This window comes from Oryzias melastigma, linkage group LG3, assembly GCF_002922805.2.
Source record: "Oryzias melastigma strain HK-1 linkage group LG3, ASM292280v2, whole genome shotgun sequence".
NCBI lineage: Eukaryota > Metazoa > Chordata > Actinopteri > Beloniformes > Adrianichthyidae > Oryzias > Oryzias melastigma.
Genome location: NC_050514.1, coordinates 991,619 through 1,006,274, shown reverse-complemented (window position 1 = coordinate 1,006,274; position 14,656 = coordinate 991,619). Strand labels below are relative to the sequence as shown.

The 14,656-nt window shown below is 39.8% G+C and overlaps 1 protein-coding gene and 1 long non-coding RNA gene across 3 annotated transcripts in view; both read left to right on the top strand.

Moving 5' to 3' along the window:
- Positions 1-478: 478 nt before the first annotated feature.
- Positions 479-6,344, top strand: LOC112160822. Of its 2 annotated transcripts, none has more exons than XR_004949610.1 (4): positions 479-564; positions 858-993; positions 5,044-6,117; positions 6,212-6,344. It is a non-coding gene; the product is annotated as an uncharacterized LOC112160822 (long non-coding RNA). The 2 variants fall into 2 exon arrangements; XR_002921741.1 differs by having other exon boundaries at positions 858-1,018.
- Positions 6,345-10,795: 4,451 nt separating this feature from the next.
- The window catches only part of LOC112160821 (voltage-dependent calcium channel gamma-4 subunit), a 19,900-nt gene continuing 16,039 nt past the window's right edge, over positions 10,796-14,656 (top strand). Inside the window, exon 1 of the mRNA XM_024295645.2 lies at positions 10,796-11,380. Within this exon, the coding sequence (XP_024151413.1) occupies positions 11,158-11,380 (223 nt within the window). The 5' untranslated portion in view covers positions 10,796-11,157. The remainder of the gene's footprint in view (positions 11,381-14,656) is intronic.

Here is a 14,656-nt window from a genome sequence, read left to right as displayed (position 1 = left end):
AGCATGAACAGAACTGACCTGACTGAAACTGACCTAATCTGACAGACACACAAGGGAAATTTATATAGTGGGTGATCAATCCACTGAGAACACACAAGGGTGAACTGAAAATGATAAACTCTAACTCCAAACAATATTCCAGCTAAGGCCGGATCTAGGCATGGGAACGGTGGGGCAATGCCCCCCCAAATTTCAGGACTGCCCCCCCAAAGGTGACGCCATGCTAACAAGAAAAACAGAGCGCTCTCTGCTCTCTGACTCCCATTCAAAGTAGCTGCTAGTGCTGATTGGTAGATCCAAAGGAGGGCGTGGCCTCTCGCTTCACTCAGGTCCTTCTCTCTCACTCCGTCGCTCACGCGCACACAGGCGGATCCAAATTTTTATCGGATTGGGGCTTTTTATAGGGTTGGGAGGATTTTACACCAGAACAATGTTGTATCCCTAAACTTGCCCCCCCTAATATTCTGTTTGCACCCCCAATAGGGGTTGGCTGGATCCGGCCCTGGTTCAGACCCAGAACTGCTGGACCCGTTCAGGGCAGGAAACACCTGGATGTTCAAACAGGTAAACCTCTGCTCTGTCCAACCTTTACTTACCTCTCAAAACAGGAGATATTTATTCTCATTCAGAAAGTTAGTAAATGACATTCCTTTAATTAAGGAGATTGAGTGTCAGACCTGAAACTCCAATCTTATAGCTGCACAAACTGGCTACAAGATGAAGATGTGGCTTATTATTCTTGTAGGATTTTGTCAAATGCTGCTTTCTTATTTTTGTCTGTGTTTTGAACTGTGTTTCACTAACACGATGAACGTTGACTACACATTTCCTGTTCCGCTGTTTGACTTTGAGTGCAGAACATCCTAGAAATCCAGGTGGAGGTCATCAGATGATGGAGGAGGACCTGGCTGCTCTGATGGTGCAGCAAAGCGCCGAAATAATAAACTCCCAAAGGTCCATGGGCTTCAGGAGCGAGAGCAACACTGCTGTCATGTATGATCACGTATTGATGAAAAAAGTGAGAGAAGTTGTGGATATTCTTGATTATTTTATTTGTTTCTAACCAAAACATGCAAAAAGAAACTTTGTTTAAATCAGAAAGAAAACAGGATTTTTGTTTTAACTATGAAAATAATCCCAAAAAAAACAAAGCAAATATTGTACAGACGTGCAGGAAAGCTGCAACATTTATGTTTTAATCATTTTGAAATATGACTTAATCTGTGAATGAACTCCGTGCAGGTCAGCTGTGCTACAGTGTCCGCCCTGAGACTAGAAGGTCATGAGTTCAAATCCAGTCCAAGTCATACCAAAGACTCTAAAAATGGGACCTAATGCATCTCTTGACACCCAGCATGCTTCTAAATGAGGCATACATAGTTCTAGTCCCAAAATGAGCACAGCAGACGTGCACAGTGGAGTTCTGCACAGTGGATCTTCACAGCATCAACATGTTATTTTGAACCTGAGTCAATATTAAATAAATACACATTTTAGTGAGATTGTTTTAATACATTGTCTGTTTTCCAGCAAATAAAATGTGTATTCTTTGTTTTTGTAATCCATTCAGTTTTATAATTTAGTGGTAGTTGTAATGTAAACAGTTTTGAATGCCTTTATTATCAATTTTCAAGGATTATACAATTATAGACAAGCCCAAACAGCAGGCACACAAAGGATGCCAGCAGAAAGGGGATAAAATAAATAATTATATAATAAAATAAGGACACAGAGAGAAAAAAGATTCATTGTAAAGTTTCACAGAAATTTTAGTTTTTAAAAACACCAAGTGTCATTGTTGCGTTAATTATTATAAAGTGTGATTTATTTTTTGATAATAAAACCAAATGAAATATTTTCTTTTTTAAGTTCAGGGGAATGCAGAAATTTAGTGAACGAATAAAACGACTTCCAAAATGTTGAGATAAACATACTATCAAAAAATACATGCTCTGTTGTTTGAAGATGTATGTTACAGCAACAAATCCAAAACGCCTTAAGAGAAAATCAGAAGATGAATAAACTTCATTGATCATTTTCAAATGAATCTCTTTGGTTTTCAGGGGAGTATAGGGAGCTTGACAAAGAAGGATCATATTCTGCATCAATTTTAGAAAGATATTTTAAATTTGACAATCAGGAAGAAAGAAATGGAAATTGTTCTTTGTCAAATGTTTGTTGAATTCTCTGATTAGTTACTTTTTTATCAAATAAATCACAGTCATTTATCAGAAGTGATGGGAGCTTTGGATTTGTATTTTTCTGGGAAAGATTTTTGAAAGACTGCCTTCAGATGCAATAGCAACTGCTGGCCACAAGATGTCGCCAAACTCCATAGTTTTGAAGGGAGAGTGGTGTTGGTTCCAAAACCTGTTGTATTGCTCTTCTTGACAAACAATTGATTGTCTTTGAATCTGTACCATTAATGTGCACAAAGATACATTAAAGGAGGACTATCACTGCCTTACCCAGATTAAAACTCTTATTATTAGCTCATTTTTTAATATAATTTTGGCTGTGAGTATTACATATTTGAAAATATATTCCATAGATTAGTAAAATCACCTCTTTGTCAGAGTTTTAAGACATAATTATAGTTACAACTGTACAATTATTTCTGAAATTTAAAAAAGGGTAGCAAAAAGGCAACACTTTGTGAGGACTTATGAGGACTTCCAGGACAGCAGTATGATAGAAGAGGTGTTGACACACCTGAAAAAAGGTTCTTTTACTTCCACGATGACCACAAACGAAACCAGTTCAGTTTGCTACACATAGGTGGTTTTATTTCAATCAATGCTTTGTCATATGTGAGGTATAATTGCAGGGCATAGGTGGGGTCAGTTGGGTGCGTTGGTGAAGTAGGTGTGGACGTGGTCTCTCACTGGCTCCTGTCTCCATCTCCTCACCAGCTGTTTCCTCTCTGTGGGCTTTAACTCCATCTCTGCTTCTCTTTCTTCATCCTAAGGCTCAGAGTTTCCATCAACCTCCCTGTTTCAGTGGAGCAATATCTTCCTCTTTCACTACTTCTGTCTTTCTTGACCTTTCACTCTCCTCTGGCTGTCCATCAGAGAACAAAGCACACTTAGCTTTGACAGGAATCTGTTCTTTTATCAGTCATCTTGACAACACAAAGATACTTATCAATAAGTAAACAGAAGTAATAACAAGGGGCTCTTCTGGGTCCTCTCCTTTTTACAATATATATTAATAACAGGACAAAATGTAAGAGATGCAAGTTATCATATTTATGCAGATGACATGATTTTATATTCTTTCACAGCTTCACTTACTGAAGCTATAAAGAAATTATAGTTAACGTTTACAGCTGTTTGTCACAACTTTTTTTTCTTTAAACACAAATAAACCAAAATAATGTTTTTTTTTTTCTGTCCAAAAAGACAAACAGAAAAACATCTCCCCCATATTTGCTCCAGATGGCTCAGTTATGGAAGTTGTAAATACTTTTAAATATCTGGGAATTTTAATTAATGATTCATTATGTTTTAAACCACATGTAGATTCTCTTGTGAGAAAGCTGCACCTAAAACTGAGTTTATACTTTAGAAACAAGGTTTTCTTTCCATGTGAGAAAAGACTTGTTGCTGCAACATTACTTCCTGTCTTAGATTATAGGGATGTTTTATACTCACATGCTCCAGTCAAGGCTCTGCACACTTTGGATTTGGGCTTTTTATGCCTCTTTATGTTTCATAAATTGTGGCGCTTGAACTCATCACTGTGGATTGTATCCACGAGTTGGTTGGCCTGCTTTAGCTTTACACATGGGCACAAATATATGTACAAGGGACTCCTCGGACTTCTTCCATCATAATTAAGGTTGGCTCTGCAGCACAGATCTGATGGACTTTATGCCGCAGGCCTCAGGGCGTCTACTCGCTGTCTGTCCCGAGTGTTCAGATAGAAAAAGGAAAGAAGGCTTTCCAATACAGGGCACCTACAGACTGGAACTTTCTCCAAAATACGATCCAGCTTTCAAAGCTCACAACTTTCCCTCAGTTTGCTGTTATTATGAAGGACCTGGAAACAAAATCACTAATCCTTAACTGTTTTCAATTAATTACTCTGTTTTATTCTGTTTTTCCTGGTTAAATAATGGTTAAATAAAAAAATAAGACAAATTAAGCATTTTATTTATCTGAAAAAAGAAATAAAAATTTAAGTTTGGAAACATTTAAAACTTTAAAAATAATTAAAGAATAACAACTAAACAGAAAAAGTAAATGAACAGTGGAAATAACTGAGACTAAATTAAAACAAGTTGAGATTTAAAAAAAACTAATGGAAAAATGCTAAATTATACTGACTAAAAGTTTGGAAAAAGATGGAGTAATTATAATTTAAAAGGTGACATTTTCAAAACCAACAAATTAAAAAAGGGGGAAAAAAGTGTCTCAGTGCAAAGTATCGGGTTATGGGATAATATTGAGAAATCAATTAAAGAGTCCAATTAACTAAAAAACTGTGAAACAACAAATGCTCAGACATTATTAACTATATCAACTATAAGGATACCAGGTAAAGGTTACATAAAAATGTATATATATATTAGAGAGAGAGAGTTTTATAATGTATTTCATTTTCATAGTGTACAACAATAAATTACTTAATATTCTTGACTTTGGTGAAAATGAAAGGAGACAGAAAGAAGAAAAATTATTTTTGCCCCATTTAACAAAATCAGTCAAACTATTTTAACCAAATATATCTCTTTGTAATGCAAAATAAGTACATCAAACAGTTGGCAAAAGCAACAAAAGCTGACCAATAAAAAATAAGAAAAAATTTAAATTTTAAAAAGTTAATACAAAAATACATCAAATTTCCCAGATTTTTTTTTCTTGAAATAAACCTTTCCCAATATCCTCATAGTTTATATTGTCTGAACAAACAACAACAAAAACCAAACAACAAAAAGCAACAGGAGTGGGCGGGGCATGAGAGGAGGGGGTGCCAGGAGCATTTCGGGGAGGGGCGTGTTCATCTTAATTTCTGAATTTATCATTTTATTTTTTCATGCAGGTTTTCACAAATGGAAATGGGACCAAAAAAAAGACCTTTGAAAAAAAGGACACTTTGGCCATCTGACCAAAAGGGGTGGTTGCTGGAGCCCCCCCACCCCCACCCGTGCACGTGCCTGGTGCTGACTTCTTCTCAGCTGCTTCAAACTGCTAGAAATTCTGTCCAAAGAGAACAGATTACGAGCAGAACCAGTGATAAAGTGCAGCCCTGCCAGAGTCCAACATGCATTGGGAACAGGTCCAACTTACTGCCGGCTATGGAACCAAGCTCAAGCTCATACTCCCAGAGCACCCTCCACAGGACACCACGGGAGATCCGCTCGAACGCCTTCTCCAAATCCAAAAATACATATGGACTGGATGAGTGAACTCCCACGAACCCTCCAGCACCTTAAAGAGGGTGTAGAGCTGTCTCTTTGAGGAAGTCCTCAGCTTGCTCAAAAGGGGGGATGTCAGCAGAGTTGAGGAAATCCTTGAATTATTCCTTCCACCGCCTGACAATGTCCCCAGTTGAAGTCAACAACTCCCCACCTGCACCAAAAACAGTCCCAGTAGAAAACTGCTTTCCCCTCCTGAGGCACAGGATGGTTTGCCATATTATCTTCAAGGCCAACCCATAATCCTCCTCCGTGTCCCCACCGAACTCCTACTGGGACAGAGTTTTTGTCTCCACAACCCCCTGGGCCTCAGCCCACCTAAACTGCTGGTATACCTATCAGCTGCCTCAGGAGTCCCACGAGCCAGCCAGGCTTGGTAGGAGTCCTTCTTCAGCTTGACGGTATCCATTATTTTCAGTGTCCACTATCAGGTTCCGGGGTTACCACCTCGACAGGAACCAGAGACCTTGCAACCACAGCAGAGACAATGAATGTGGAGAACATGGTCCACACAGACTCAGTGTCCCCAGCCTCCCTCAGTGAGAAATTGAGCCAAATGGTTTTAAAGTGTCGGGTTCCTGGTTGCCCTCTCCACGCCCCTGGTTTCCTGCTCACCTGCATCCTATCATCTCATCAGCCTGGAGCCTTCATCTACCCACCATGACCTTCAGTCGCCGTCAGTCCGTCTGCTTCATGTGGTAGAGTATACTGACCCCTACTACGCCTTAGGCCACAGTCTATGTGTAGCTTTCGTTGCTCCTCAAGCTCATCATCTGTTTGTTGCATCTCCAGAAGTCACCACCATCCATGGCTCCACGATAACCGGTCCAGACTCCTGATCACCACCATCCGCTGCTCCACGCAAACCCACCCGGACTCCAGAGTACCACCATCCGCCATACCACATTAAACCTTTTCAAACACATCTCTGTCTCCCGCCTGCTTTTGGGTCCGTGACACTCACAAACCTAACATTTAAGTGTTAAAGGTTCCAGACACCAGCCCTGAGTATCCTCTGTTAGATTTAGGTCAACTTATTTTGGGTAATATTAATAATTGAGATTACATTCATGCCATGACTTAGACAGTGACAATGGGTGTTTTGCTTTTAAATATGATACATTTAATGGGGTTACTGTTTTTTAAATGTATGATAATTCCTCACTTAAAAAAAACTAAAACATTTTGACCATTCTATGCTCTTTTGGGGGATGTTTTTATTTTTTCCTTATTTCTTATCATTTTCTATCAAATAAAAATAATTAAAATTTGTGGTACAAATATGACTCAGTTATCTTGAAGTTTTGGCTAAAGATGTCCTGGATTGATTTTAAGTCAGTGAATCAAATCGTTCAAATGAACCAATATTGAATATAAAACAACCACAAGTTATGATATGAATCGAATGGTTGTTGAAACGAATCGTTACACCCTTATTAAAGATGGGTGAACCACAGACTGTATAAACTGCTGTTTGTAATACTGAGTTTTTGATGCTGACTAACCCTGGTGACACAAGAGGACAGTTGGAAGATGACTCCACTCTCATCCCAGATTTGAAAAAGGCAAAAAAAATTGCTGGACTGAGCAAGAGAGGTGTGGTTTGGATCTGTGATTGACAGTGACGGTGAGGCTAACTTAAGGTAACGTAGTCACACTGTGTCCTCAATACGGAGAGTGGTACCGAGCAAAGTGATGCCAGTTTCGCCACAGAACTTTCTGTGGAGGTTGTCCTCCACCTTCTCCTGAGGCAGGCGCTCATGGTCCAGACTGAAGGGGCATCATAGCTAATAAAGGCTAACTTATTAAACAATCTCGAGTGAAATGTTCATTATAAATCCCATCACAGGACAGATTTCGCTGGATTTAATGCCAGATGCATCAAACCACTGTTGTCTAACTGGAAAGTTGTCCAAGCCAATAGACTTTTGACAACCGAAGGTAATACATGCTAAAGCTAACACGATAAGAACCGACCGTTAGAGAATCAAAGATGGGCGGGGCTTTTATCCTGGAGCTGCAGTGCATGATGACATGAAACTTCAGACATTACGTAGGACTTACACCAGTTGACCAATCACAAAATTCAACTGTAGTACCTCGTTTCAGCCTTTAGGGGGCAGCAAACGGAAAGTTTATACTGAATTCTTCCAGTCACCCTACTCCTCCAATTGTAGGGGCATTTGTAAGGGAAGGGTCTGCTATGCCGCTGAGAGGAAGCGCTTTTCTTTACATGGGTGCGGTCTGAAGCACAGGGGTTTACATTTAAATATAAGTAATGATTTGTTGTCGTAGAATGACCTTTTTAAAGTTATAAAATCAATTTTGTAATGTATATTCGAGCACTGGAAGCTCCATGCTAAAGTAGCTGACCGGCGACCATGGTGACATCATCGAAAAAACCCGACATCTGGATTTGGAGAAACTATTTTTCCATAACTCTCCGTTTGGAGGGGTAAGAAAATGTCTAAATTTCTATCCTATTTTGTAACAACTAAAAATCTATATAGTGCAGGACTATGTAGTGCCCTGGATTTTAAAAGCTATTTGGACACATGCTCACTACTTTTATTTCTTTTTTCGAAACGCCAGATATGACGTCACCGAATTCATGAAGTGAAAATCTAATCAATAAGAACATTTCACAACATCTATTTGTGACTCCACTGTGTTCTGATGATGAAAATGTGAATTATTTATTACAAAATTACATTTAAAACACACATTTTTTTAAATGACTTTGTGATCTATATGCAGTAATGTAGAGAGGATCGATGCACACTAGTTTTTCACAAAGAATTCTGGGAAATTTCTAGGGCACTCGATTTTAGAATTGTAGGTTGTGTCAGAATTCACCCCCTAATCCCTAACTACTAAAAAACTAAATATTGCGGAACTACATAGTGCCCTGGATTTTAAAGGTAATTCGGACACGATGCTCACTACTTTTCTTTCGTCTTTCTAAACACAGGATACGACGTCACCGATTTCACAAAGTGAAAATCTAATTAATACGAACATTTTACGACATTTATGTATACCTCCACTGTGTTCTGATGGTGAAAATGTAGATAGTTTATTCAAATATTACATTTAAAAACGTTTTTTTGTTCGAAATTGTTTGACCGCAATGCATTGTGGTCTATATTTGCTAATCTAGTGAGCATCAATGCATGCTAGTTTTTTGCAAAGACTTCTGGGAAATTTTGAGTGCACTGAATTTTGGAATTAGTAAATTCAGAGAGCACTAGAAAATAGTGAACCCACTATAGTGCACTATATTGGGATTCAGGGGAAATTTCGACACAACCATAGATTCGGACAGCACTAGAAAATGGTGAAAGCACTGTTTAGTACACTATATAGTGACTTGTGAAGGAGTTCGGACAAAGTCATGTAGGGATAGGAAATGGGAAGAATTCCATTTCAGGAATTAAACAAGTTAATTTCCATTTATAGAGGTCAACAGCCAAAAAAGTTGATGTGATGCTTGGTTTAATCTTGTTTACTTGTTTGTTTGTAGACATATTTAATTTACCAGGTATTTACCTAATATATACATATATAGGTGTATGGGAGACAAGCAATTAATCAAAAATAATTGACATGTTAATAGTTATTAATGCAAATTAATCACATCCTGCAAAGAAATGGTCCTCTGATTTGCCTCATTTGTTCAGGACAGGCTTCCATGGCGTGAGTTAAAACAATTCATCAGGTATTATCCCACTTATATAATGGTTACTTATTAAATAAATAAATATTCAATTGATTTTTAGTATTTTTATCTTTTTTTATTGCTTTTTCACAAAAAGTGGACTATTTGATCCATGTGTCAGGAGTCGGCACTCTGTTTCCCCCTCTGGTCATCGGTGGGGGACATCACCTGAGTACTGAGTGCATTTAATCCGCCATCAACACCAGCACACAGTGTTTGGATGGCTCCACATCTGGTTCTCATCAGTTCATCAGCCACAGGACATTTAAGCAGTCCTCAGACCACACTCACTACGAAGTACTGCCTGCGTCTTTCCGCGCGGTTAACTCTGATCTGATCAGCTGTTAGCTGACCCTGCTTTGCTCCTGATGCTGCCTCCTCGCCGCCTGCCCGACCTCTTGGTGTCTCATGGTGTCATGGTAATGTCCAGATATTACCATGACACCATGGTTCGGCACGTGACATCATGTTGCTGAGCCTCAAATGCAGCTGTGAAAAAAAAGAAACGTGCTGATCATCACATTAGGCTAGATAAAGCATCAGTTCAGGGAGAAAGTTCCCCTCTTATGGCTTGTTTTTGTCCACAAGATGAAGAAATGCACAGTGATATAGAACAACATTTGGGCTACGTGACTGGAACTTTTTTTTGGTTTTTTAGGTGTGTGTATTAGCATATCTGTTGTCATGGAGTAATACAGACATTAAAGTTTTTTGCTTATCTTACTGTTGATGAGTTTGTTCAAACAATTAACACTTCAAATTCAGACAATGAAAATGAAGGATAACTTTTCTCTCAGACCTATTTTTGTTCAGAAATTGACCTAGTAAAACATATTTATCAATAGTGATTAATCACAATCCAAAAGTGTGAATAATTGCATTAATTTATTTGTTAGGCAAATAGTGTAAATAAAAAAACTAATCGCAACAAATTTTTTCCCAACTATTTTACAATCAATTCATCCATCCATCCATTCATCTTCTTATCCGCTTCTTCCCTTCTGGGGTCGCGGGGGTGCCGGAGCCTATCCCGGCTACTGAAGGGCGAAGGCGGGGTACACCCTGGACAGGTCGCCAGTCTGTCGCAGGGCACAATCAATTCAATTTTTTAAATCAATTCCTGGCCATAATATATGTGTATGTATGTATGTATGTGTGTGTGTATATATATATATTAGGGCTGGGAATCGATTTTAAAAAAACTAACTAATTAATCACAAACCTGGGGCATAATTAATTGTAATTCATAGCAATTATTTTTTTTAATTTAAAGTATTTGCCGACCACTTATTATTTGGGAATAATCACAAAATGAAATGTATATGACATGACAATGTGCCGAACCATGGATCAAATAGTCCGCTTTTGTGAAAAAGCGATCTAAACTAACAAAATAAGATTAAAGTATTAAAAGCAGATTGAATGTTTATATTTTTGTAAATGGTATAAGTGGGAAACCGACCCATAGTGTTTTAATGCATGCTGTGGATAACTGCACCGTTTCGGGAAAGAGAGTACTGATCCGAGAGGTGCACTTAATTTACGTTCATAAATATGAATGCATTAATCATGGTTAATCGCCTGCGTTAACGCGTCATATATGCATGCACACATTTTCTTTTGTTCCTGCCGCGGCTCTCTTCCTCACAAATGATTGGTTCTAGCAGCAGTGAGGGGCGTGGCTTGGATGCTTCATCTATTGTTCCGTTTAGAGTCAAACATCTGGTAAAACTAAACCAAAAAAATCCTGGGTGCGCGTGACCCTTTGGTGTATTTTGAACACCGTTTCAGGTTGTTTTTTCTTTCTTTCTTTCTTTTTGAGGATCACCTGCAGTTTGGTTTCTTTCTGCTTCCACCTGTAGCCGCGCTGATGAGAGACAAAGAACCTGGAGTCAAGCTCGGACCAAAGTTTCTTGCCGGAGCCAGAATAAAGGCAGATCCTCAGAGAGGAGCGGCTCTCCTCTGAACCAGCACGCGCTGGTGGCCGCGCGCCGGGTAGGGTCTCACGTTATGAGCCGCCATGGCGTGGTGTGACCGCGGGGTTCAGACCGTGCTGGCTGTCGCGGGAGCCTTCACCGCCTTCAGCCTCATGACCGTCGCCATCGGCACCGACTACTGGCTTTACTCCCGGGCGTACATCTGTAACGCCACCAACGTGACCGCCGACGACAGCCAGATGCAGACCAAGAAAGTCAAAGGGGACCTGACTCACTCCGGGCTGTGGAGGATTTGTTGTATTGAAGGTAAAAAGAAAACCTCCACATTGTTCACCAGTTATACCTGTGATAGATAAACTTTGGTTTCAGGTTTAAAGTCTCACCTGGGAAGTTGTTAGTGTGAAAAACGTTGCGATGTATGACGCACTAAAACAGCCACACCTTTTTTTTTAGGAAATTGTAATAAATAGATTGTTTTTCTCAAACCATCTTCTAATAACTGAATAAACTGTTGCGCGCAGGCAGCATCATCCGCGCGTGAGGACGAGCTTGCATCACTTTCTCTGCTCTGAAAAGATGAAAACAGCTGACATCAAAGCAGAAGAGGAGCAGCCTTCTTTACTTTTGCATGAAACAATGGGATTTCTGCAGGAAAGGTTGACGTGATGAAGATGATAAAAGTGGGTTTGGAGCAGGAAAGCGCCGTTTGATCCCCTGCTAACTTGCCCGTGGGGGGGTTGCGGTTGGGCGTCTTGCGTTCGGACAACAGGTCGATATTCTGTGGATGGACGCGTCTGCGCATAGACCGCGCGCAGAAAACATACGACCCCCATGCAATCAAGAAGTCTCCCGTTTGGCCCTCTTTGTGTTCGGTGGGGGAAGTCTCCTTTACAGTCTTTTTATGATGAAAAAAAGGAGGAAACTGATGTAAAACGCTGCCAGAAAGCATGATGTCTGGGCGCACTTGCAGCCAACCAGTTGCAGGCACGTAGTTTAGTTAGAAATCTAAGATATTATAAAGCAGATACTAGATCTAAGAGGTTGTGAATGCAGAAAACACTTCTTATTCTATAAGTCATGCATCTTCAGACATGGAGGACAGTCATAGCTGGCTGTCACTTGCTCAGCTCTCATCCAGATGAATAGACAGATTAAAGGAGGGGTGTCAAACTCTATCACACAGGAGGTCAAAATCCAAAACACACTCTAGGTCGCAGGCCCAGCAGGAAAAACATTTATTCAACACACAAAATGTTTTTTTTTTTTTTAAACTTAGCTTTTTAACGCGAACCAACCTTAACCCGGTACCCTAACTCTAACCTGGTTCATGTCCGGTACCATGTCCGAACAGCAACCGCATCTGGAACCAGTACTGATTCACATTTGGTATCGACCAGAGCTACCACCATTAGTTGACTAATTGACAACTAATCATCTATTAAAATAGTCAATGACTACTATGATAGTTGATTAGTTGTTACTTTATAGTAAGAGTGCAGTGAAGTTGAACATGGTTGTGAGCGTTCAGCACCAAAAAATGCACTTTTGTGATATCAGTGAGTCCAAGGCCCAATCCGAATTCTTTCCTTCCCCTTCATCTGGCCCTACAAATGGAGAGTAACGAAAAAATTGTGTCTCATAATTTGTACGTCACTTTTGTCGATAACGTAACTAATAATCGCTTTAGCGCGAAGCTTCCAGCACTTAAATATACATAACAATATCGGTTTTATAACTTTAAAAATGCTATAGCAAAAAGTCAGTACTTAGATTTAAATGAAAATGTCTGTGGTTCAGGGCGCACCCACGTGAAGAAGAGCATTTCTCAGCGCGACGCAGTTTACCCTACCCGGGGAGGACTTAATATCCCTCAGTTTGGAGGATCGGATTTAAAAAATAAATTTACTTGACACACTTACACTTAAACTCGCACTTCAAATGGCGGGGAATTCAGATTGGGCCCAAAACTTTGTCTTTTGTGAAAAATAGTTCCTTGTTTCAGATGCAGAACTCACTTGATTTACTGTTGTTTTAATACCAGAAACTAAGGAAGCACAGAGGCTGCGCGATACATTAAAAGTTATAAAGTATCATCTTAATTGTCTTTATTTTTGGTTAGTTTAAAGTTCATGATGGTTAAGATGTGTTCCTTACATCCACTTTGTGCATGACCAGATTAGTCGACTAATCGGAAAAAATAATCGGTGATTAGTCGACTAATAAAATAACCGTTTGTGGCAGCTCTAGTAGCGACCCAGGTCCTGTACCGAGTTCAGGCTAGGGTTAGGAAGAAAAGGTAGGAACCATGTCCTCAATCAGGCACAGGTGTGGTCTACGGGGGTGTCAAAATACCAATATGGCGATATATCGCGACATTTACTCCTGCGATTGATTCTCACCAAGAACCAATTTTTTATTTTTGTTTAAAGAGGCTGTAAAACATTATATTCGTCATCCCTTGGTGAGACGTTCCTTTGGAGGTTGATAGGGGGCGCTGTTGCACAAATGTGCCTGGTAGATACTGAATTATTTAATCTTTGTTCTATTGTTTATAACAATTTTGTTCTAAGTAGTGGCACTGCAATCACACACCCATCCACTCTCACATTCACACCTAGGGGCAATTTAGAGTCACCAATTAACCTATGAAGCATGTTTTTGGACGGTGGGAGGAAGCCGGAGTCCCCGGTGAAAACCCACGCATGCACGAGGAGAACATGCAAACTCCACACAGAAAGGTCCCAGCCGGGATTCGAACCAGGGCCTTCTCGCTGTGAGGCAAGAGCGCTAACCACTGCGCCACCATGCAGCCCTTATCAGAAATAATTTTTACCAATTATCACAGTATCGTAGTATAGATATCGTGAGGTACCCAGTGATTCCCAGCTCTAGTGTGGTCCACGTCCCGGTCCCAGACCAATACAGGTTTGCAGCCCGGGTGTTGGAGACCCCTGATTTAATTGAGACAGCATGCACGTCTAAAAACAGCGAGTTAAGGACACCCAAAACAACAATTTTTGACGAGGAGGGGTCCTTAGCTAAACGTCAAAATGTGACGACTTGAAATGAGAATGTGTTGCAATATGCTACTAGCACAAGAAACATCGGGACGATAATAACTCAAATATAAAATGATCTGGCGGTCTAGATATAAACACCCAGTGGGCCAGATCCGGCCCCTGGGCCTTAGCTTTGACACGTGGATTTAAGAAATCACCATCTTTATGTCTGCAATTGACTAGAATTTCATATGGAAAATAGATTCATGAGAGAGTAAAACATCCCTCTTCTTGTGTTGTCTTTTCCAAGGCTGCAAGAGGCAAAATTGTTTTGAGTATCTTTAAGAATCACTCACATTTCCTGATAGAAGAATGCTCCACAGTGTTCTGATAAACACGTACATATTCAACAATCCCTATTAGGGCTACCATGATTAGTTGATTAATTGACGACTAATTGACTATTTAAATAGTTGTCGACTTATTTAATAGTCGATTAGTTGTTACTTTGTAAAATATGACGTCGGAGTATAGTAAAGTTAAAGGTTAGCATTCTGCTAACTTTTTGGATTATTTTAGCGTT